Source organism: Oncorhynchus tshawytscha, linkage group LG31 (assembly GCF_018296145.1).
Source record: "Oncorhynchus tshawytscha isolate Ot180627B linkage group LG31, Otsh_v2.0, whole genome shotgun sequence".
Lineage (NCBI taxonomy): Eukaryota > Metazoa > Chordata > Actinopteri > Salmoniformes > Salmonidae > Oncorhynchus > Oncorhynchus tshawytscha.
In genome coordinates, this window is record NC_056459.1 from 18,169,931 (window position 1) to 18,195,828 (window position 25,898).

At 41.0% G+C, this 25,898-nt stretch overlaps 2 protein-coding genes across 7 annotated transcripts in view; both read right to left on the reverse strand.

Moving 5' to 3' along the window:
* Positions 1–2,293, reverse strand: part of eya3 (EYA transcriptional coactivator and phosphatase 3) — a 28,498-nt gene extending 26,205 nt beyond the window's left edge. For 2 of the 5 annotated variants that reach the window (XM_024395500.2, XM_024395499.2), the window contains exon 1: positions 2,144–2,288. In XM_024395500.2, coding sequence (XP_024251268.1) covers positions 2,144–2,146 — 3 coding nt within the window. In that variant the 5' untranslated portion in view covers positions 2,147–2,288. Of the gene's footprint in view, positions 1–2,143 lie in introns of all 5 variants that reach the window. The other 3 variants (XM_024395502.2, XM_024395503.2, XM_024395501.2) reach the window with 3 other exon arrangements.
* Positions 2,294–5,553: 3,260 nt separating this feature from the next.
* LOC112229574 (serine/threonine-protein kinase Sgk1) lies at positions 5,554–22,885 on the reverse strand. Of its 2 annotated transcripts, none has more exons than XM_024395498.2 (9): positions 22,638–22,885; positions 12,105–12,180; positions 10,482–10,554; positions 10,079–10,264; positions 9,660–9,904; positions 9,200–9,419; positions 8,540–8,695; positions 8,294–8,383; positions 5,554–8,046 (listed from the first exon to the last, which is right to left on the reverse strand). In XM_024395498.2, the coding sequence occupies exons 1-9, from the start codon at positions 22,663–22,665 to the stop codon at positions 7,885–7,887; spliced, it is 1,236 nt and encodes a 411-aa protein (XP_024251266.1). In that variant the 5' UTR covers positions 22,666–22,885; the 3' UTR covers positions 5,554–7,884. The 2 variants fall into 2 exon arrangements, with proteins under 2 accessions (XP_024251266.1, XP_024251264.1); XM_024395496.2 differs by lacking the exon at positions 22,638–22,885 and adding an exon at positions 12,707–12,939.
* Between the last annotated feature and the right edge of the window lie 3,013 nt (positions 22,886–25,898).

Consider the following 25,898-nt stretch of genomic DNA (forward strand, 5'->3'; position numbering starts at 1 on the left):
TACGGTTACATGATTAATCAGTTTGATCGCATAATACTAATTACAGAGAATCTTTGATAAAAACGAAGTCTTCAATCTAATGATAGTAAAGACACGACATAGTCTTGAAATCTATGGCAAGACTAAAAAAAATATTGGCCGTCTAGCGATGATCAACAACCAACTTGAGAGTTTGAAGAATTTGTTAAAGAATAATGTGCAAATACTGTACAATCCAAGAATGCAAAGCTCAGAAGTTTACCTAGAAAGACTTACAGCTGTAATCACTGCCAAACGTGATTCTAACATGTATTGACTCAGGGGTGTGAATATTTATGTAAATTAGATATTTTCAATACAGTTACAAACATTTCTAAAGACACGTTATTGTGTGTAAATGGGTGAAAGAGAAAATATTCAACCCATGTTGAATTCAGGCTGTAACAACACATTTTTGAATATGTCAAGGCATATAAATACTTTCTGAAAGCACTGTATACATGTTTTCTGAATAACGTAGCTCATTGAGCTGGACTTGATTCATATTAAACATAACATATAGGGCCCGTTTCCCAAAAACTGATTAGGCCTGAACCTAAAACTAGTCATGGACAAAAAAAAGCAAGCTCAGCATGCTTTTAGTTCAGGACCAGGCTAAATCTGTGTCAAGGAAACCAGCCCATTGAAAACTGATGTACCGTTGGATTCTGTTCTTGCTTCTTTCTGACTCGTGGACTATTGGTAACAAATAATCTACTGTCTAGCTGGATTTCGATAACATCCTGCTATGGTTTCAATTAAATTATTTTAATTAAAAGCTACTCAATTATAAGCTTTGACCTTCATAGTAGTAGCTAGCTAACGCAGGTAAAAACCAATGACAAGCTGGCAGCATGCCATTGTCTGTGGTGGCGGTAGCAATCTGATTTTAACAACTAGTATTTACACACTAACGTTACTAGTAGCGTTCCTGGGAATTAACGTTAGCTTACAAAAAAAACATTAGTCCGCCGGAAAATTTTATTTCAACGTACTCTGTCGAGGGAATTTGAGAAAAAACATCTAAATGGAACAAACGTGAGTCTGTTGTAGACCCATGCAGTTTCTGTTAACTGTTACCTCATGGACATGTCAAAATAAAAGTCCCACACAAGTTCTTGCTTTTACTTGTGCAGGTAGGTATGGCGCACGTGCAGGATTTTGACATGAGGTTTAGTATATTAGAATCCCCAAGCTACTCTTCCCCAGATATTAAGATATAGCTAGGTAAGCAGAGAGGAAGTGGGTCTACAATAGACCCACGTTTGGAATGTCGGTTTAATTTGTTTTTCTCAATCCCCGCTGCATAAGGACCAACACTACGGACAACAGGCAGAATACATTTAAATGTAACTCACTTCAGGCTTCCTGCGGACTATTCCGTTTTTTTTACAAGATAATTATGACATCTGGTGGTAGCTGCTTTTAGTGTGTAAATACTAGCCTTGCTAACGGCAGCTATGGTGGTGGGTGTCTGAGGCTGACTTTAGACTGTCATTTCAATACGTTTTGAATGATAAGCGTGCAGATGATAGTAAAATAGCTAGCCAATTTTGCCTCCAAGGCAAATCCAAGTTCAATTCTATACAAGTGAGTGGGGGGTACTAATAAGTAATTAGCATGCCCAAAACAGGTGTGCTAACGTTAACTGCTCCACGCTCAACACTGGTTCCTAATTTCTGTTCATCTTTATCCAGAAACTGTATACACGATTAAGTGTTGCTAGCGATGGCACGCTTACTAGAACATTCTACATTTGTAGAGTCAAGGACAGCTTGTGAAGGTGAAGTCCAGTTATTGCTAGCAAATACGATGTCTAGCTAAGTTAGCCAAATTACTACGTTACTTAACCAACGGACTTTTCATTTTAGCAAACTAGGAGGAATTGAAAATCAATAGATATGGTTTTATATATTGCAATTAGCTGAGTACCGGGAACATAGCTAACTAGAAAGCGTTAGCTAGCGCATAGCAAACTGCATTGTTTTTAGCTAGCTAGCCAACGCTCTCGGGATGCTATGCTAGCTAACGGAGTATTACCGCAACGTGTTGGAACTTCCCTTCCAAAGTTAGAAATCGTTATCGCCCGTGGGTCTACATTGGAGTTAGTCAAACTTAACCTTACCATTGGTGTAATGTATTTTTGCTTTAGTCGAATATCTTCGTACTGAATCCACACCGCTTTGTCTGTTCGACCACTATTTAGCAGGAAGTTTTGTTTTATTCATGCTACGCCGTGTGCAAGGTCCTTGCAATCCGGGATCTTTGGGACGTCACTACCCACCATTGAAGCTGAAATGTTAAATGGTTATGGGATACTTTAGATATGTTTGCATCAAATTGACTGACTTGTCGCAGATACAAGGCTGTGCATGATGATGTATGGCACATAAACATACCCTTTGCGGTTAAATTCCCATGTGATGAATAAAAAAGACAAGTTAAATGGGTTTCCATCGCATTTTCAACTCTACTAATGGTTTTCTCACTTTTTTTGTTGTTGCGTTATATAGCAAGTGTGCCCACTGGTATTGGCATGTGCGCTCTAGCCAACTGCGCACATATAACCTACACAATAAGATTATTATGGATAAAAGAGCGAGATTATATTGTTATTTGTCAAACGGCAGCCAAGCATCAATGATCATGTCATCAGAATAAGACCCTTGATATTTATTGGAAAGGAGCATCAAACTCATCAATCAATCACTCATCAATCATGCAAATGTATTTGTAAAGCCCTTTTTACATCAGTTGATGTCACAAAGTGCTGTACAGAAACCCAGCCGGAAACCCCAAACAGCAAGCAATGCAGGTGTAGAAGCACCTGCATCATCATTTTGCACTTTGACCACACTGTGAAAGTCATCATAATGTATTTCATCTGTAGCCTAATAAACTGCATGCTTTCCCAACGAGTCATAGTGGGAAGACCACACATCATTGCATGACTCTACATTTATTTTGATATGATGGTTATTATATCAATATCTACAGTGGGGAGAACAAGTATTTGATAACCTGCTAAATCGGTAGTGTTTCCTACTTACAAAGCATGTAGAGGTCTGTAATTTTTATCATAGGTACACTTCAACTGTGAGAGACGGTATCTAAAACAAAAATCCAGAAAATCACATTGTATGATTTTTAAGTAATTCATTTGCATTTTATTGCATGACATAAGTATTTGATCACCTACTAACCAGTAAGAATTCCAGCTCTCACAGACCTGTTAGTTTTTCTTTAAGAATCCCTTTTGTTCTCCACTCATTACCTGTATTAACTGCACCTGTTTGAACTCGTTACCTGGACAAAAGACACCTGTCCACACACTCAATCAAACAGATGCCAACCTCTCCACAATGGCCAAGACCAGAGAGCTGTGTAAGGACATCAGGGGTAAAATTGTAGACCTGCACAAGGCTGGGCTGGGCAACAGGACAATAGGCAAGCAGCTTGGTGAGAAGGCAACAACTGTTGGTGCAATTATTAGAAAATGGAAGAAGTTCAAGATGACGGTCAATCACCCTCTGTCTGGGGCTCCATGCAAGATCTCACCTTGTGGGGCATCAATGATCATGAGGAAGGTGAGGGATCTGCCCAGAACTACACGGCAGGACCTGGTCAATGACCTGAAGAGAGCTGGGACCACAGTCTCAAAGAGAACCATTAGTAACCCACTGCGCCGTCATGGATTAAAATCCTGCAGCGCACGCAATGTCCAGCCCCGTCTGAAGTTTGCCAATGACCATCTAGATGATACAGAGGAGGAATGGGAGAAGGTCATGTGGTCTGATGAGACAAAAATAGAGCTTTTTGGTCTCAACTCCACTCGCTGTGTTTGGAGGAAGAAGGATGAGTACAACCCCAAGAACACCATCCCAACTGTGAAGCATGGAGGTGGAAACATCATTCTTTGGGGATGCTTTTCTGCAAAGGGGACCGGACGACTGCACCGTATTGAGGGGAGGATGGATGGGGCCATGTATCGCAAGATCTTGGCCAACAACCTCCTTCCCTCATTAAGAGCATTGAAGATGGGTCGTGGCTGGGTCTTCCAGCATGACAACGACCCGAAACACACAGCCAGGGCACCTAAGGAGTGGCTCCGTAAGTAGCATCTCAAGGTCCTGGAGTGGCCTAGCCAGTCTCCAGACCTGAACCCAATAGAAAATCTTTGGAGGGGGCTGAAAGTCCGTATTGCCCAGCGACAACCCCGAAACCTGAAGGATCTGGAGAAGGTCTGTATGGAGGAGTGCGCCAAAATCCCTGCTGCAGTGTGTGCAAACCTGGTCAAGAACTACAGGAAACGTATGATCTCTGTAATTGCAAACAAAGGTTTCTGTACCAAATATTAAGTTCTGCTTTTCTGATGTATCAAATACTTATGTCATGCAATAAAATGCAACTTAATTACTTAAATCATACAATGTGATTTTCTGGATTTTTAGATTCTGTCTCTCACAGTTGAAGTGTACCTATGATAAAAAATTACAGACCTCTACATGCTTTGTGAGTAGGAAACACTACTGATTTTGCAGGTTATCAAATACTTGTTCTCCCCACTGTGTGTATATCTATGCACATCATTTCCACTGACATTTCTCGGAAATTTCAGCTTCTTTCATACTGGACACCGATACATAAAAATGGTATCCATGACTTAATCTGACTCTGCGGAAATAGATAAAGGGCCTCATTGCCAAAATCCCGAAGTACCCCTATAGGTTTAGGAAATGTTTGTGGTTAGGGATGTCCTAAGCAACCTGGATTGCACTAACTACGCGTGTCACATCAGATCGTATAACATTTTCAGACCAATAGTATGGGAAAAAATAGTTGTCCTTCCCCTTTGTCCTCAGAACAGCCTCAATTTGTCAGGGTATGGACTCTACAAGGTGTCAAGCGTTCCACAGGAATGCTGGCCCATGTTGGCTCCAGCGATTTCCACAGTTGAGTAAAGTTGGCTGGATGTCCTTTGGGTGGTGGACCATTCTTAATACACATGGGGAAACTATTGAGCATGAAAAACCCAGCAGCTTTGCAGTTCTTGACACAAACCAGTGTGCCTGGCACATACTACCATACCCCGTTAAAAGGCACGTAAATAGTTTGTCTTACCCATTCAACCTCTGCATGGCGCACATACACAATCCATGTCACAAGGCTTAAAAATCCTAACCTGTCCACATTTACACTGATTTGAAATGGATTTAACAAGTGACATAAGGGATCATAGATTTCACCTGGTCAGTCTGTCATGGAAAGAGCAGGTGTTCTTAATGTTTTGTACACTCAGTGCATAAAATTGAATGTAGCCTATATTTCCAGGAGACCAGCACCAATAATCAAAATGTACCAAGTGTGTGGTGCTTTTTTAAATTGATATGAAAACGTGTTCCTTGGAATAGAATGTAGTCAGCTAAAACTGACTACTTACTATTTTAGCATACTACTTACCATATATTTTCTTAACTCCTATTTAGTATCAAACTGGCCTCCAGAAAAATCACTTGCTTCACACTTCCATTTGAATTTGGTCAATACATTTTATTTACCATTTTGAACAGATAACAATTCAATATTTTAATTTATCAATACTAGGAATTTGTCCTCTGGTCTTTAAACATACAGTACATTGTGTCATGACGTAAATAAATATATATGGAGAAATAAAATACAAAAACAAATAACATATGTAAAACATATGTAAAGCTTCCAAATATGGAAGAAAACCACCTAGAACTGTATTGCGTTGTTTGTAATTTTCTACAAGAAGGAAGCACAGAATGGTCACAACTTGTGATGGTCCACAGAATGGTCTGTAGATATTCGCTGCAGAGTCAACACTTCTTTGCAGACCAACATTTTCAGACTTGGCAGGATCAAGGAAGTTAAAGTGACATATCAAATTAAGTGTCAGTCCTTTATCAATTTACACTATATGAAAATAAATGTGATTTTCATCATGAATAGATATTTGTTCTGTCAGCCATTACAAGGTTATATCTGTTAAGGCCAAATAAAATAAAATCAGTTCATGCCCTTTTTTAAAAATTTTGACTACTGACATCTGGTAAACACTGTGATCTTCCATAATCTCAGTCATTTTAGAGGATGTTTTTTTTTAAGGCATGATGACTAATGGAAAAAATATATCTCTGCTCAATTAAAGGTGATTCTTGCCAAGCCTGCGATGTTATTGCACTATTTAGGGCCATCAGTAAATGAACGCCGCTAGCGCTGTTTACAAAGAGTAATTTCAGTCTAAGCTCGTCATTGCAGCAGCACAGCTTTTCAGGTCGTGGTCTCCAGACCATGAGGATAACGGAAGAAATAGATACAAATGGATCAGGCCTACCTATCCTACTGTAAATGGCTGGAACAGACAGGCACACTTTACAAAACAAAATGCATGTACAGTTCCTTTCTATATCAATCTAGCAGGAGTTCTGTACACAATGCAAATGGATATACATAACAATATAATGGATTCTCTAGAGTGTTTTGCCAGCAAAACAGCAATCACTTTCACTCGCAAGAATAACAATGATTGATATAATGTGTTATTACTGCAGAAGACCTATTATTGCTGGTAAAACTGTATACTCCATTTTCTGTATTTATGATAAAAAATATATTAATGAGTCTACAAACATTTATGTCAACACAATATGTCAACACAGTCTCAGGGGGGTAAAAGTGCAGGTATTAGAAGAACAAAGGCAAGAACATTTTGTTCACATAGGGAGTATAAATAGCTAAACATTTGGAGCTTCTTAATATATTACTATGGTTTTTGTTAAAGATTCAAGTGGAAAATGTGTTTTTAAAAGGAGTACTTTGTAATTTCTCAAAATGAAATACTGTAGTAAAATGAACAGTACCATTAAAATAGTAAACCAATGCATTATTTGGTAAGATTACAATTAAATTACTATGCCATGATATACAGATTTCTTGTAAAATAACATATTCCGTGTCTGCTTTCTATGCATCGGCATTCATTTGCTCTATTATTATCATCACTATTTGGACGAAAATGATCCACCAGTAGAATTTGGTTCAGATGGTACCATAGTACCCTATTTGGTCCAAAACAAAATTGTTGAAATTTCATTGTCCATTCTGGTGTTTTCCTACTTGTTTGAGATATGATTTTGTGGGTGAAAAGATATGCAGTTGACCAAGAGACAGAGTGGATGCTTAAGCAACGCAAACATTTTCTTTACCCTTGTTTCCTCAAGTGCAATCGACCATTCACATAACAAACAGATAACAAATGCATTGTGACTCGAACAGACATGTACATCTTCAATATATGCAGAAAGATTAGGAAGGCATGGACCTCTCTACAGCTAGCGCCAGAGTCATAAGTCCAAACAGACTGGAAAGTCTGCGAGTTTGATGCAGCCGGCTCTTCTTGCCTAGCTCTGTGGGTACAGTACTGTTCTCGCTGCCTTGAAACTTCAGGCACTTCATCCTTATCTCCGACAGTGGTCGTAGTCCACATCGATTTGAGAGAAATGTCATTTCTCCCTGTAGTACAAAACATAATCTCTGTTTCCCACCTTGGCACACTTTGGATCAGTTTTGGGGTGGGTGGGTAGGTAGGGCCATTGGTGTTGAAGATAAGAGTCCCATGCAATCTTCACCCCTCATGCAACAATCCAACAAGATCTGGAGTTTCTGGACCCCCTTTTCATGCCTCTTAGACATGTCACTCAGGATTTCCATTAGCAGGCCATGCAAACCTCCTAAACTGCTCTAACAGTGCGTGGTCATTGTCCCAGGCAGTGTTTGTCTGTTCCTATTCCCCCTTTCGACTGTGGAGGGGATGAGGATCGAGGTGGATAGAGGAGTCCTTCACATGAAGCTGTCAGCGGGTCCATAGGAGAAGCCTGGGAAGGCCCCAGCTGCCTCCTTGATGCTGCTAGTCACCAGCAGGCCGTCCGTGTTGCACAGAGATGAGGTCACAGGGAGGTGGGTGAACTCTGGGTCAAAGTGCCTGAGGTCCGTAGGCCCGCTCTGTGAAAGCCAACCAAACAGAGCACTATATTAGAGACGTGCTCTAAAACACAAACATCAAATTCACATTTCACACCCATACAGCCTCTAAATATATACATTGCTGTCATTGGGATGCAGTTTGTGACCATTTTTGAGTAAAACAAGATGGAAATTCTACTTGAAGTGAACAAGAAAGGGTATATTTGTACTTCTCTCATGTTAACCTGGAAGACTACATGTATACATTGTTGGTAGATGTACTTACCACTGAGGGAATGTAGGGTGGTGTGATGTTCCTTGCCATCAGGTCATCCCAGTTGATGGGTGAAAAGAAGGTGTGGAACTTCAGTTCCATCTAGAGGCAGATAAAAACACTACATCAATTCACTGGTACAGAACAATACTGAGACCTTAGTAGTATTTTTTTCTTGTGTGTTATTCATATAATGTATTTGTTTGTTGTACATTGATTGCTCTGTCGGTGTCTATGTCTGTGTGTGTGGGTACTTACAAAATCATCTTTCACTCCCAGCCTCTTAGTGCGGTCCTTTTGCAGGAGCCCCTCCAACAGTTCTCTGCCTGCGTTGGACACGTTGGGCTTCAGTACGAGAGGCTTGTTCAGGATATTGTTGTACATCTCAGCTGTGTTGCGGCTGTAGAAGGGGGGCTATGGAAAGAGACAGCAAAAATCAGTACATGCTACGTGGCCAAAATCCATACACACCACACACCATGATTGTCAGTGTACTTGTGTGATTCATACTGACATCCCTTATATATGGGGCGGCAGGGTAGCCTAGTGTTTAGAGCGTTGGACTAGTAACCGGAAGGTTGCAAGTTCAAACCCCCGAGCTGACAAGGTACAAATCTGTCGTTCTGCCCCTGAACAGGCAGTTAACCCACTGTTCCTAGGTCATTGAAAATAAGAAATTGTTCTTAACTGACTTGCCTGGTTAAATAAAGGTAAAATAAAATAAAAATATAACTGACATGGTGACATACGGTGTCCCACCAGAGTCTATAGAGCTCTGGTCAAATGAAGTGCACTATATAGGGAACAGGGTGCCATTTGGGATGTGTTGATAGTGGATATCATAACTAAGGTAAATGCATTGTGAAAACTGAACCATGAAAGAGATGCTGAAAAGAGCAGTGATCAGTAATGCCTCACCAGTCCATAGAGCATCTCGTAAAGCACGGATCCCAGGCACCACCAATCCACGGTTCGGTCGTATGCCTGCTTCTGCAGCACCTCGGGGGCCAGGTACTCTGGGGTTCCACAGAAGGTGCTGGTGGTCCCAGTGGGTGCAAGGCCCTCTTTGCAAAGGCCAAAGTCTGTCAGGACGATGTGGCCCGCAGAGTCTAGCAGGATATTCTCAGGCTTCAGATCTCTGTGAAGTTGAAGAGAGGGGGAGAGGGTTAGGAAAGTGCAACTCTCCCTATACTTAATGCATTTTTATGCAAAAGGTGGATAAACAGTGTTTACGTCCGTTTACCTTCCTCTAAACCACTGGCCCTTATTCAGTGGACCAGACTACACATATAAGACTATAAGTGGTATTGTTTCTGTCATATGCTATGAAATATAGTCACCACCAGAGGGTGGTGTATGATAGGATCTTAGTTCATACCTGTAAACAATATGCAGGGAATGGAGGTATCCCAGAGCACTGGCGATCTCTGCAGCGTAGAACCTGGCTCTGGGTTCTAGGAACACCCTCTCTCTCTGTAGATGATAGAACAGCTCTCCTCCATTCACATAGTCAAGCACAAAGTACAGCTTGTCAGTAGTCTGGAAGGAATAGTGCAGCCCCACCAGGAAAGGATGTTTGATATTCTTCATCAGGACACTTCGTTCCGCCATTATATGCTTTTGCTAGATGAGGGAGTAAGAGATAGATGAGCATACCACTCACAATGACATCAGTGCAATACTTAAATTAGAGCAACTGAGCGAGCGACTGAGTGGTTGTATGGGTTTGTGGCTATTGCACCTTGCTTGGAGTATTGACTGTGTTTTTATGGTGAAGATCAGTAGAGTAAGACTCACTTCTTTCTTCTTCAGGATGATTTTCTTCTGTAGAACCTTGACGGCGTAATACTCGTTGCTCTCCCTGTGTCGAGCCAGCAGCACCTTCCCAAAGCTCCCTTTGCCGATGATTTTCAGGTAGTCGAAATCACATGGTTTGATCGCCAGCTCTTCAGCTAGTGAGCTTCTGGGGGAGGTCAGTAGCATCTAAGAATAGAGGAGAGAAGGAGCTAAGAATGACCATCTTGGCTCTGGATAAAATGATCTATTTACAGTTCACTCTGGCAATTCAAATGGCACCCTATTCCCTATATAGTGCACTACCATAGGGCTCTTTTTCAAACTTGTGCACTATATAGAGAATTGGGTTCCTTTTGGCTCAGTCTGTCCCAGTGGCCAAGGCATGTGTTATGCTGATGCTCACCGGATTTAAGAGCTCAGCATTGTCCAGCTTCTCATTCTGGTTCTCATCGATCTTGAGGAAGTCAACTTCAGAGCTGAGGATTGAACAGAGAATGTTAGAATGGAATCCTCCTTCACTTATGATTCTCAAAAAAACTTATGGTTATTTTGACTGATACACTCATTGCCACTTTGTGATTTTATAGGGATGAGTGACCTCTCTAAGTTGGCATTGTTTTTTCTAGAGTGTTTAAATTATAACAGTAGTCTAATACTTAGATTGCCATCACAGGCCAGTATTAAGATTCAAACTATTTTTCAAATTTGTATTTTTTTAAATTTGACCTTTATTTAACCAGGCAAGTCAGTTAAGAACACATTCTTATTTTCAATGACGGCCTGGGAACAGTGGGTTAACTGCCTGTTCAGGGGCAGAACGACAGATTTGTACCTTGTCAGCTTGGGGGTTTGAACTCGCAACCTTCCGGTTACTAGTCCAACGCTCTAACCACTAGGCTACCCTGCCGCCCCAAAGTTGGACATCGCAGTAAAATGGTGAGTTTTACAGTGATTTAATTGAGTAATTAGATAGAGAAGGTTCCATTTGTCATAACTGACCCAAATGAGATACAAACCGGCCAAGACTGTAAATAAGGGTCTCTCCTCTAACTCCTGAGAGACAATAAGGGTCTCTTTTCTCTAACTCCCGAGAGACTATTCAGTTGTTGTTGAGCCCCTCCCTATACACCATGTAGCCTTCAGCACCATCTGAAAAGTAGTTCTAAGCCAGGGGATCAGACATGACTAGCACAAACAGCCCAGAATCTGACTGCTATAACAACCTAGCACCTGATGATTGTATTTCATTTTTTGTATATTTTATATAACCTTTATTTAACTAGGCAAATCAGTTAAGAACAAATTGTTATTTACAATGGCGGCCTACTCCGGCCAAATCTGGACAACACTGGGCCAATTATGTGCCGCCCTATCACAGCCAGATGTGATACAGCCTGGATTTGAACCAGGTACTATAGTGACACCTCTTGCACTGAGATGTAGTGCCTTAGACCACTGTGCCACTCGGGAGCCCATGGTGTTTTGGAATTTTCCACTGAGCTAGACCCCCCACCTGGCCCCTTTTTAGGCTGTTGAGTACAAACCATATTGTGTGGTGCGCGCTTAATTGAATTACCCGGTTATCCCAGTCAAGGGGACACAGGGGATTTGCAGAAAAGGTGCTTAAGCACTGGAGAGGCCATGGCGGGAACACACTTGACATGACATAACTATTCTTGTGCTGGCTTTGCCTGCTTGGCCCCAGATTACTGCTTTGACTCAAAATGTGAATAGTGACGTGCAGTTGATTGGATTGGAAATGTACAGTAGTTTACACACCTAGGTAGACCTATACAATTATAAATAAACACATAGACCTAATCTAATGCCATGGGAAGCAGATGAAATGTTGCACAGAGGCCTATTGTGTGCACACCTATCATATATCTTGACTATTTGATAAATATCTATACTTTCAGAAAATATCATTTGTCATAATATTATCATATTTCATTGGCAGCTGGTAGCTCATATATAATATCTAAACATCTCATTTGGCCATACAAGTGCTCCATATAATACTTACTGTTGACACATATGTGGGTTTGACACCAGCCTCGATATGAAGTCGTTAAGTCCAATTTTCCTCTCCTTGATGAAAGCTGCAAATCAAAAATAAGCATGTATGTCAGCTGGGCGCCGAGAGAACACAACGTCACAGATTTAACACAGCCCTTCATCAGACCTAAACTACACCATTGCAGAACTAGGGCCATGGATAGGCCTCTACTATCTACCTGGGATAACAGCTTACATTTCATCACAGTGCGGTGAACAGTCTAGAAATTATAGCCGTATGCCTATATTAAATCTGTTCAAAGCTTTCATTTTAAAATGTTTCAGAGGTTCAAACGTGATTTGGAATGGATCCCGTTATAACGCATTATGTGCCAAATTTAGTCGTTATGCAACAAAATATTACTATTCCTTTGGCGAACCGCCGCGTCGCATAGTGAAAAATAACACTCAAAGCCTATATCACAAACATGGACATGAGTAAAGGAGCATACAGTCCATCTACAAATCATAATCCAAATAATATTGATGCATACTATTAAACACCACAATGTAGAAGCTACATTCTAAATCAAATAATTGAATTTAGATTAACAGAAATAATATGCCTACCAGTGAGGACTGACACAATTCCTCTCATTTTGCAATAAGACAAGTCACATGGAGCCTTGGTAACAGCCATGGTGAATAAAAATATGTATCCACTTGTAAAACAGCGCCAAAAGAAAGCCCCTTTATGGAGAAGACACGCTGGTTGCTTTAGTACCAATTGCTCCAATTCATGCGCACTGGCTACAGAGAATCCTGCCTGCGAACACGATCAGTCCAAAATGTCTATCCAGGGCGCTGGGCGGCAAGGAGTTATATACTGAGCACATGGTATAAGGAGGAGCGGCATACTGACGTCACTTGGTTACCAAGCAACTGTCAGAGACAGTGATGTCACGGGATTCCGCAGCTCCATCTCTTGCCTGCAGGAGGCGGGGAATGACAGGAGGCACGCAGCAGCGCATAGGTGGAGCGCGCTAGATTGAACATCGCTCCCCCAACCCCCTTTTCTACCAATGGAAAAATACGGATGGCTGTAATCTCTCTAGAACCGATAGGATTAAAGGCACTCTGGATCATTTATAATGAAAAATGGAATAACAGGTGCATTGATCCTACACAGACTTCTGTCACCAGCCTCAAAAATACACTGAACAAAAATATAAACACACCGAACAAAAATATAAACACACCATGTTTCATGAGCTGAAATAAATGATCCTGTAAATGTTCCACACACAAAAACAAGCTTATTTCTCAAAAAATGTTTACATCCCTGTTAGCAAGCATAACTCCTTTGCCAAGATAATCCATCCACCTGACAGGTGTGGCATTTCAAGTAGCTGAATAAACAGCATGATCATTACACAGGTGCACCTTGTGCTGGAGACAATAAAAGGCCACTCTAAAATGTGCAGTTTTGTCACACAACACAATGTACAATTGGCCAGTGGTGGAAAAAGTACTCAATTGTCATATATGAGTAAAAGTAAAGATACCTTATTAATAGAAAATGACTCAAGTAAAAGTGAAAGTCGCCCAGTAAAATATTACTTGAGTAAAAGTCTCTAAAAGTATTTGGTTTTAAATATAAGTAAATGGAATTGCTAAAATGTACCATTTCAAATTCATTATATTAAGCAAACCAGACGACACAATTGATGATTTTTTATTTTTATTGAAGGATAGCCAGGGGCACACTCCAACACATAACTTACAAACAAAGCATTTGTGTTTAGTGAGTCCACCAGATCAGAGGCAGTAGGGATGACCAGGGAGGTTATCTTGATAAGTGTGTGAATTGGACCTTTTCCTGTCAAAATGTAACAAGTATTTTAGGCTATCAGGGATAATGTATGGTGTAAAAAGTACATTATTTTCTTTAGGAATGTAGTAAAGTAAAAGTTGGCAAAAATATAAATAGTAAAGTACAGATACCCCAAAAAATGACTTAAGTAGTATTTTTACTTAAGTACTTTACACCACTGAAACTGGTAGGCTGACTGCAGAAATGTCCACCAGAGCTATTGCCAGAGAATTGAATGTTAATTTCTCTACCATAAGCCGCATCCAACGTCATTTTAGACTATTTGGCAGTATGTCCAACTGGCCTCACAACCGCAGACCATGTGTATGGCGTCGTGTGGGCGAGCGGTTTGCTGATGTCAACGTTGTGAAACGAGTGCCCCATTGTGGCGGTGGTGTTATAGTATGGGCTGGTATAAGCTATGGACAACAAACACAATTGCATTTTATTGATGGCAATTTGAATGCACAAAAATACCGTGACAAGATCCCGAGGCCCATTTTTGGAGAAAGGCATTTCAAGATTAAAGTTTTTTAAGTTCTGTAGCCAATTCCCTGTTTGCATCATCAGCAAATATCCAATATGTTCTTATGAAAGGATGGAAGCAAGTCAATGCAAGGAACATTCACATGCAGGTGAAAATATGCCAACAAAAAAGTGATTTTCTTTCATATTCTGCAAGACATTATATTCTACAATACACCATCAAATCCTAACCCTGATGTTTACAAAATGGCCTCTCTCCATTTCCCTGACACGAGGCCCAGTTATGGAGCTATGCATACAGTGACAGTGCAGATGAAAACATTAAAACAAACCGCAGGATCAAAACAGAGAACTGTCAGGGGTAACTCCTAGGCTATGTCCCAAATGACACCCTATTCCCCACAGAGCACACTACTTTTGAGCAGGGCCCATAGAGCTCTCATCAAATGTAGTGAACTATGTAAGGAATAGGGTGCCATTTGGGATGTTTTGCTTGCTCAATGGCATGTGATAGTCATGCATACTTTGAAGGATGTCCCATCTCGGGACTAAATTTGACCGACAGTTCCTACTATATAAGAGGAAGCATGTTGCCAAGCTAAATACATGAAGAGGCAAAATGGTGTGAAGACAACAGCTAATCGTGTCATGTCAGGTTATGGTAGTATACTTTCCCAGCAAAGATCTATTTACACACTGTCAGGATCAGATGGCACGACATTGACACCTGGGTTGTGTCCCAAATGGGGCCCTATTACCTACATTATATTGTGCACAACTGGTCAAAAGTACTGCACTACAGGAAATAGGGTGCCATTCATGTAATTGTAACATACATTAATTGTACATACAAAAGGGCGCTCCAGCTGGGGGGGGGGTATAGCAGTTGTAGTGGCAACAAACAATGACAGACTATTGTTGTTTGTTTCATAGAATGAGCTAATTAGTACAGTTCCATTTCCTAATAAACAACGACAAACAGGTATATCTCCCTTGTCTCAAATACCCCTAAAATATAAATCAACTCCTAATATATAAAACAATCAATCCCAAATAAATATCTAAGACAATCACAATAGGCACCAAAAGGCAGACCATATGCTATCCCGGGCATTTTCTTCTCACCCTTGTACTAGAGTCTAATGACTCACTTCTGAGACATGCCACTATTTAGCCGTTTTTTCAGTGAGAACTTTAAACTGCCTATGGAGGTTATACTTTTCAAATGTTGTTTCATTTTGGACATAACCCTTATTAGGAGCTTAGGTAGAGGCTATTTCCTGACCTCACCAAGCCCTTATTCACACACATAACCTCCTCTCTGTCATGCTGGTGTGATATCAACACTTTAAAGGGTATTTGTAACCACAAATGATTGAAAACAGCTAGGGATATTCAAGTTCCCACGTACAGTTGAATCTATTTCAGTTTTGCTTGACTTTAATACACATTAACACAAGTTCTTTTGTGCACAAATACCGGCTCTGCAGGACTGGTTGTGTGTTTGTACTGCAGTAAATACACCTCGCTTTCGTCATGTGCACGTGTTGTATTTTTCATTTTTTTGGTAATATATACTGAACAAAAATGTAAATACAACATGCAACAATTTCATTGATTTTACTGAATTTTGGTTCATATGAGGAAATCAGTCAATTGAAATAAATTCATTAGGTCCTAATCTAGGCAGGTTAGCTGAGTGGTTAGAGCGTTGGGCCTGTAACTGAAAGGTTGCTGGATTGAATCTCTGAGCTGACAAGGAAAAAATATGTTGTTCTGCCTGTGAACAAGGCACTTGTTCCACAAGGCACTTGTTCCCCAGTAGGTTGTCATTGTAAATAAGAATTTGTTCTTAACCTGACTTGCCTGGTTAAATAAAGGTTAAATATAAGATTAGATTTCACATGACTGGGAATACATATATGAATCTGTTGATACCTTAAAAAAAAGATGGCCTCAGAATGGGCCTCAGGATCTTGTCACAGTACTTTTGTGCATTCAAATTGCCATGCAATTGTGTTTGTTGTCCATAGTTTCTACCAGCCCATACCATAACACCACCGTCACAATGGGGCACTCGTTTCATCACGTTGACATCAGCAAACCGCTTGCTCACACAAACGCCATACACATGATCTGCGGTTGTGAGGCCGGTTGGACGTACATTGCAGGTGGCTTATGGTAGAGAAATGAACATTCAATTCTCTGGAAATAGCGTGGGTGGACATTCCTGTAGGGAATATGTCAATTGCAGTATGTCAGTATGCCAATTGAGATATCTGTGGCATTGTGTTGTGACAACTGCACATTTTAGTGGCCTTTTATTGTCCCCAGCACAATGTGCACCTGTGTAATGATCATGCTGTTCAATCAGCTTCTTGATATGCCACACCTGTCAGGTGGATGGATTATCTTGGCAAAGGAGAAATGCTCACTAACAGGGATGTAAACAAATTTGTGCACAAAATTTGAGAGAAATACGATTTTTGTGCGAATAGAAAGTGGGACCAACACTTTACATGTTGCATTTTATATTTTTGTTCAATATATACAGTACCAGTCAAAGGTTTGGGCACACCTATTCATTTAAGGGTTTTTCTTTATTTGTACAATTTTCTACATTGTAGAATAATGGTGAAAACATCAAAACTATGAAATAACACATATGGAATCATCTAGTAACCAAAAAAGTGTTAAACAAATCACAATATATTTTATATTCTTCAAAGTAGCCACCCTTTGACAGCTTTGCACACTCTGAACCAGTTTTTACATGTTACAATGTAACCTTTTATTTAACTAGGTAATTCAGTTGGGACAAATTCTTATTTCCAATGACGGCCTACACCAGCCAAACCCAGACGACACCGGGCCAATTGAAACTGGCTCTCATGAGGAATGCCACAGGAAAGGAAGACCCAGAGTTACCTCTGTTGCAGAGGATACATTTATTTTAGTTACCAGCATCAGAATTTGTAACACGAACAATGGACATTAGACCTGTGGAAATCTGTCCTTTGGTCTGATGAGTTCAAATTTGAGATTTTTGGTTACAACTGCTGTATCATTGTGAGATGCAGAGTAGGTGTACGGATGATCTCCGCATGTGTGGTTCCCACTGTGAAGCATGGAGGAGGAGGTGTGATAGTGACACTGTCAGTGATTTTATTTAGAATTCAAGGCACACTTAACCAGCATGGCTACCATAGCTTTCTGCAGCGACATGCCATCCCATCTGGTTTGCGCTTAGTGGGACTATCATTTGTTTTTCAACAGGACAATGACCCAACACACCTCCAGGCTGTGTAAGGGTTATTTGACCAAGAAAGAGAGTGATGGAGTGCTGCATCAGATGACCTGGCCTCCACAATCACCCGACCTCAACCCAATTGAGATGGTTTGTGATGAGTTGGACCGCAGAGTGAAGGAAAAGCAGCCAACAAGTACTCAGCATGAGTGGGAACTCTTGAAGACTGTTGTTAAAGCATTCCAGAAGCTGGTTGAGAGAATGCCAAGAGTGTGCAAAACTGTAATCATGGCAAAGGGTGGCTACTTTGAAGAATCTCTCAATTATAAAATATACTGTATTTAGATTTTTGTAACAGTTTTTTGGTTTCTACATGATTCAATATTTGTTATTTCATAGTTTCGATGTCTTCACTATTATTCTATAATGTAGAAAATAGTAAAAAATAAAGAATCTGGAATGAGTAGGTGTGTCCAAACTTTTGACTTGTAATGTATGTATGTACAACATATATATTTATTATTTTAAATCTATTTTCCTTTATTATTTTCCCTAACCCTATCACCCCTTCCCTAATTAGAGTAAACTAATGGACAACAACACCTAGACTTCTACTTCCAGTTTACATTTACATTTTACACACACAGTATATTTTGGATTTCTAATTGCCATATATTTTTCCACTGTGCTGTGTCACAAAAGTTCTGATGTCCCATGTATTTTCCGAAATCAAATAATGCTTAGACCCTGCCCATCTGTCATCTACAATAATGCCAGCACGAGTTTCCTGGTGTGTACGCACATCATTACAATCACCAAAAGAGAGGATCAGGATTACAATGTGTAGATGGGGGAACTCCCTTCTATCCAGGTTTGGCTGCAATCCGATTCTCCTTCTGACAAATTAGTCATTCAAAGCCTGCGACTTGTGTTTAGTCTGCTTTTGGAGATGCTTTATGGCAATGGAAACATGTGGTGAATCAGAGGTGCTGAATCTACAGTTTAAAAGCTTTGCATGTTTAACAGTCAAAGATGACCTTTCTCTATTTCATTAAACAACACTATTTCACACAACAACACCACATAATGGCTTTAACGGTTATATTTAGCATCCTCCCAATCCTAAAAAAAAGCCCTTCATTTCTTTGTCTGATTCATGCCAAGCAGACAGGTGGTAGTATAGGCAACATTTCCACTGGTGAATACTACCCATGATGAGTCACTACTCACCAAGGACCCCTGTCCTCGCCAGCAGCGGCTGATAAATGCCTCTGTTAGTACTATCTGTTATTAAACCCCAGTCCCCAGCCTGACTGTCTTCTTTTATGTTACTACTTCGTGTTGTCTTTGCTACTTGTTTCTGGCTATCTCTCTATGTTCTGCTCCTACGGATGTTTGAGTTTAGTATTTACATCCAAGGCATTGTGTTGCTGGTTCAGGTCCCCACGGATGCATCCCAAATGGCACCCTATTCCCTTTGTAGTGCACTACTTTTGACCAGGGCCCCCAGTGCACAAAGGGAGTAGGGTTCCATTTGCATCTGTTTTGGATGGATCTGGTGGGAAGGCAGGACCTGCTGTGCAGCTAGACCCCCACCTGGCTGGTTAACCTGCTGCTGTTGCTGGGCTGAAGGAACCACCAGGGGAGGGGGGCGCACATCCAGGCCTCCCCCGCACCACTCACTCTAGGTGGGTCGTGGCTCCAGGGAGGAGTGGGTAGTGGGCGGGGGAGCCAGCCTCTCCCTCTCCCTCTGACTGTCTAAGAGAGGGAGGTAGTGTCCTGGTCTGCGTCCCAAATTGCACTCTATTCTTTACATAGTGCACTACTTTTGACCAGGGCCAATAGTGCACTACCCTATGTAGGGAATAGGGTTCCATTTGGGATTCAGCCCAGGGCTTTGACTTCCTGCCCCCACAGTTATGCTGTGCCATTGATTCCCCCCCCCCTCCACCTGGTGTGAGTCGCCCGGTTGAGTAATGAACCTCCAGTGTAATTCCCTACAATTTCTCACCTGCTACATCCCATCTCTCTCCACGTCCATCATTTTTGCCTTTTCTACTGCTTCTCGATTGCCCTTTTTCTCAATTTCCTCGAGAGAATCATCCCACCCCTCCCTCTTCCCTTCTATTGCTCTTTCTCTGTACCTATCTATGTTTGTGCTGTCCATTCTGTCTATGCTCAAGGAAACTTTGGCATTATTCAACGTCGACCCACAGAGACTAGAGTACTGGAGGTGTTGGGGTCCTTGAACAATGAACACTGCAATGCAGCTTCAGGTCCGAGTGAGTAGGAGGCTTAACTCATCATCCTAGCACAATCTGTACGGTAGAATTCTACAATTCCCAGAAACAGAGATGACTGATATTGAAATCACAGTCAGCTGGGATACGGATATGTGCCTTTGAGTCCCAATGACTCAAAATCAACTCAATGGTTAACAGCCACGGAAGCTCACTTTAGGTGAGAGTTTATGTAACGATTCTGGTGCCATCACCAAGTACTCTATTAGCAATGTCCTTCAAGCTTCTACATTAAGCCAACTGTTACTTTACTTTAACTTAAACTTAACCTACTATACCAGGCCTACCACAACCGCACCTTCTTCCTGCTGATGGTATAATTACTAGTGCATTTCACTAGCTACTGCTACTACTATTCATTCTAAATTAATATTTAATATGACCAATATCAATAGCCATTGTATTATGGGCAAAGCCAAATTCCCCCTGAGTCTGTTCTCTTAGGCTGTTCCAAATGGCACCCTATTTCATACATAGTGTACTACTTTTGACCAGAGCCCCATGGACCCAGGTCAAAAGAAGTGCACTAAAAAGGGAAATAGATACAACTCTGCTGGTGCAGCCAGAGCCAGGTGACTACTCTACAACAGGCCTGTCACGCTCTACTGACTTCCACAGCATTACCTAGCTCAACACGGTTCAGTGGATGGTACAGGGGAGCGTCTAGGGATTATACCACAGAACAACCACTCACATTCATTCAAAATGACAACACCAGTCATGTTTACAAGCATCAATAAATGAATCAATGGGGAGTGTTGTGACTCAAGTTCTCTCTTCAAGATGCTGCTTCCCCTTCCTTTGTTGGGTTGTTCCACCAATTTCGGTGACTTATGAAAAGTGTAACTTGGTCAAAAAACCTTGTGATTTCACCTAATTTAATTTTTTGGTCATAATAAGCACATGTTCAACTTAATAAAAACATGTTTTCCCATCGTAAGATATAAAATAAAAACAATACTATATGCCAAAGAAAGTAACAGGGTTGACTGTAACAGTAACCAGCCATAAATCCCCTCATGACAGGGGGAATGGAAGCTCGTTTTGTGCAACAGGGAGGTGCAATTGAATGCAAGCTTCACAAAAAATAATCAAATTCCTAAAGCATTTCTAACCTGTATGTCTATGGGTAACAGCGTTGGCATATTATACACGACCTGAAAGTATTCCAAAAAACACCAGAAAATGTCAAAAAAGAGTAGAACCAGCTCACCTGCTTTACAAAATGATTTGCCTATTAGATGTTCATTGTTTCTTTTGAATTTAAAAATATATAAATAATAGTTTTACCATATTAAAACGAGAGTTCAGTTCACTTAACAGTGTTGACCGTACAATGAGGGACAGACTAATCACATTAAATAAATACTAATCTTCAGAAATTACTGTGTCAAGAAAAACTAAATAATTTGGGCTTTACAATGATGTTAAATTAATTGGAATATTCCTAGAAGTGACACAGGGTTGACGCAGGGATATGTCAAAATGCTGAATCTTCGCACTTTAGCAAGCCTTTATAAAAATCTGATTTATTGAATAATCCATGTGGTCTATATTAAAAGGCACTTCATTTAATATAACAATATTTTAAAATGCAATATTGGTGGACGATTTCTACTTTAAAAAAAAAAAAATTATTTCACCTTTATTTAACCAGGTAGGCTAGTTGAGAACAAGTTCTCATTTGCAACTGCGACCTGGCCAAGATAAAGCATAGCAGTGTGAGCAGACAACACAGAGTTACACATGGAATAAACAATTAACAAGTCAATAACACAGTAGAAAACAAAGGGGGGAGTCTATATACAATGTGTGCAAAAGGCATGAGGAGGTAGGCGAATAATTACAATTTTGCAGATTAACACTGGAGTGATAAATGATCAGATGGTCATGTACAGGTAGAGATATTGGTGTGCAAAAGAGCAAGTAAATAAATAAAAACAGTTTGGGGATGAGGTAGGTGAAAATGGGTGGGCTATTTACCAATAGACTATGTACAGCAGCAGCGATACTTAAAATATCAAAGAGATGCAAAAGGCCCTCTTTTTGTGGAACGACCCTGTTTCTCTCTCACTAATCCATACATGGGATGGATCATGATTAAAGATGTGTAAATGTGAATGAAGCAATGAATGAGTGGGTAGCTGGCTGGAATGCACTTACATTCAAAGAACAGAGTGTGCTTAAACAAAGTGTTCTGTCTGTCTGATATTTCCTGTCACTTTCTTTTCCCTCGTACATAATCTCAGCGTGTTTAGTGATTACTGGCTGCTCCCTACCATCCAGGTGAGGGATGATTATAAAAGTAAAGTGGATTATGTCACCTGTGATGGGACAGATAGAGGTGTGATTGATAGATAGATGGAGCAGGAGGTGATATGAAATCCTGCCTCTCTCCCTGACTAAATTATTTAGAGAGAGACCATAAGAAGTAAGTCACGTAAAAAAAGGGAAGGAAAGAGAATCTGAAAGAGATGATGGAACAGACTGAAAGAGAGAAACAAACAAAGTTGAATGAAGACAATGAAGCACGAAAAGTTATATTTAAACTCCACTTGTTCTAGACCTACAACAATGGCCTCAAACATGTCACCCATGGGATAGGCGTTGCCAGATAAAGCTTATTATCACACAAGAAATGAAAGAAGTTCCTACCTATGAAGGATTTCTTGCCAGTCTTCATGTCCTCTTCTATTTAGGTGCAGTGTGTTTTGTGTATTTGTGTCTGTTTCTCTGTGTGTGTGTCTGAAGCAGTAATATTCCAGTGTATGTCTCTGTGTGCGTATGAATGATGTAATCTTGTCTCCAGCTCCTCTCCCTCAGTAATATCCCCCTCTCTATCTCTCTGCAGCACCGTTTGAAAGAATTTGACTCTGCAATTCACAAGACCAGCAAATCCTTTCCTTCATCGCACTTCCCTATCTTTCTCTCTCTCTCTCTCTCTCTCTCTCTCTCTCTCTCTCTCTCTCTGTGTCTCCCTCTCTCCCAGTACTGGCTGAACTGATGAAACCAAAGAGGCGAAACCAGAGAAGTGTGACGCACCTGTCCCCCTCTCAACCCCCCTTCACCTGTTCCTTTATCTACCAGAGAGCCACAAACAAAACAATAGCAGGTGTCAGGATACGGTTCCCGTGAGTATGGGAGTCCTGCCCGAGGGAACCTAGTCTGCATCCTAAATGCACCCTATTCCCATCACAGTGCACTACTTTTTTTGTTTACCAGGGCCCAGGTCAAAAGTAGTGCACTATATAGGAAATAGGGGGCCATTTGGGACTCAGGCCTGGTCTCTATGACACTAGAGCGCACCTGAGTCACCTGAGCAGTACAACACCAGGATTTTAAATCCACCTTTAATTGGGGGATATTACTCTAATGATGGTGATGATGATGGTGTCTCCATCCCCCTATAGTAGAGTATAGTATAGTCTTTCTATTTAAAGTCTCTGAAGTAATCCAGGAATTATAGTGATCTATTTAGGAACACTGTTACAGTTCTGATATATTTTACTGCCTGAGGTCATACGTGAATAGATACAGTAGGACAATGAATGTTGGTCAGGAAACGAGGTCTGCTTCCCAAATGGCAGTCTATTCCCTTCATATGACTCTACTTTTGGACCATGCACTGGTCAAAAGTACTGCACTATGTAGGGAATAGATTGCCTTTTGGGACACTGCCTTAGGTCTGTGGGCACACCTTGCTGCCATTCACTGTAGTTCTATGGCGAGTTCTATGCAACTGGGTCATTGACGCGATAAGGCCCTTTTCAATGAGGAAAACCTCATTGGTAAATAATTATTTATTTCTTTGTTAGTGCTAATCTAAGACACTGAATATGTGAAATCATTGTAAATGTGTTGTGAAATGTGATATACAAGTGTATGCAGGCGGTAGGTAGCCCAGCGGTTAAGAACGTGACAAAAATATGAAATGTAAATGTTTGCATTATTTAATGTATTGAATATAGTACATAGTATTTGACCATGGTGGTTCGTTGAGTGGGCTCTTGTAACAGAATGTAACACTGTGTCCAATACAAGTCCTGGCTAAAACTATTAGGTCCAGTTTCACGGACACATATATTAAGCCTAAAAATCATGTTCAAAGGAGATTCACCATTGAAAGTTCTTCTTCGTCTAAGATTAGGCTTAATCTGTGTCTGGGAAACTGGCCATTAGAGAATCATTTAAAAAAGTTGAGTTCACACATGGATGTTGCTGACTTTGAATCTTTCTGTTCACCAAGTCCTCTGTTAAAGTTGTAATCCTTAATGGTTAAACTGCCAGGTCAGTTTGCGACATTACTGCAACAAAGAAGTTACTGCAAACAGCGAACACCGTCTCAGACATCATTGCACGACCGATAGAAGAACAGTATAAGTACTGCCATTTTCTTCTCCCTTGAATGTGCAGCGCTCCCCAACTCTGCTTTGTCAACAAAACACTAACAATGGCTGTGGGGCAGACGGTGGCACTGTTTCCCCTACTTTAAACCAGTATCTGTCTGTCCCTTTTGGATTTTTCTTCACAATTGATTCACCTTCCACTTCCACTGCCACACCGCTGATAACCGAATACATTTCTCATCCACTTTGTGAAAGAAAATTCGAAATGCATATTACTACTATAACCCTGGACAGAGAAAGCATTTATATCCCAGGGATAGCAATTGTTTTATTTTATGTCCTTGCTGTAATAGAGGTCCATTTTACATCCCAAATGGTACCCTATGCACTACTTTTGACCCTCTGGTCAAAATGTGTGCACTATATAGGGTAGCATTTGGGACACACACACATTCTCAGCCTATATGGAAATAAGATGTGCCGTACCGTGTCATTCAGAAAACAATCATGGCTGCCTTTTGGTGATTAAACAGGTTGTGTAGTAGAATGGACTCCATGGCTGTTCAATCCACATTATCTGATGCTTCTGTTCAAGGCCACTTGCATTTCAATGCCTTGACGCATTCTACAACCCATTCATTCATTCATTTCTGCTGTATTGATATCGAGGCAATAGTGGTTATGTCCCGAGTGGCGCAGCGGTCTAAGGGACTGCATCTCAGTGTGTGAGGTGTCACTACAGACCCAGGTTCATTCCCGGACTGTGTCACAACTGGCTGTGATCGGGAGTCCCATAGTGCGGCACACAATTGGTCCAGTGTCGTCCGGGTTAGGAGAGGATTTGGCCGGAGGGGGCTTTACTTGGCTCATGGTGCTATAGTGACTCCTTGTGGTGGGCTGGGTGCCTGCAGGCTGACCTCGGTCGTCAGTTGAACTGTGTTTCCTCTGACACATTGATGTGGCTGGCGGGCGAGTGTTAAGAAGCGTGGTTTGGCAGGTCATGTTTCGAAGGACACATGACCTGACCTTTGCCTCCCAAGCCCTTTGGGGAGTTGCAGCGATGAGACGAGATTGAAATTTGGGGGTAAAACTTTTTTTTTTCTTCTCATGTCCAAAATGGCACCCTATTCCCTATTTAATGCACTACTTTAGACCAAGGGCCCTAGTGCACTAAATATGGAATAGGGTGCAATTTGGGACGAACTTTGTAATATTTCAGTTGACGCAATACAGCTTCCCTGCCCTGGTGTTGAAACCATGGATTTGAACAAACAGTATCACTCACAGGCCATGTAGATAAAGCATGCAGATACTTAGAGGTTAGTAGGACTTGTTACATTGGTGTATCTTTTACCTCAGTCTTGTTCATTCCATGTAATTGCATTGACCGAATACAAACAGTGTAACTATTTCCTCCGCAAGGCAATCAAACAAGCTAAGCGTCAGTATAGAGACAAAGTAGAATCTCAATTCAACGGCTCAGACACAAGAGGTATGTGGCAGGGTCTACAGTCAATCACGGATTACAAAAAGAAAACCAGCACTGTCACGGACCAGGATGTCTTTCTCC

What these genes read in the sequence shown, in the direction of transcription:
- LOC112229574 (XM_024395496.2), bottom strand. Translation starts at nt 12,776, where the DNA reads ATGGCTGTTACCAAGGCTCCATGTGACTTGTCTTATTGCAAAATGAGA. An exon ending in TCCCTGCATATTGTTTACAG is followed by an intron (nt 9,420 to 9,659) that starts GTATGAACTAAG and finishes TCAACTTCACAG; the next exon opens with AGATCTGAAGCCTGAGAATA. An exon ending in ACGAGATGCTCTATGGACTG is followed by an intron (nt 8,696 to 9,199) that starts GTGAGGCATTAC and finishes CTCTTTCCATAG; the next exon opens with CCCCCCTTCTACAGCCGCAA.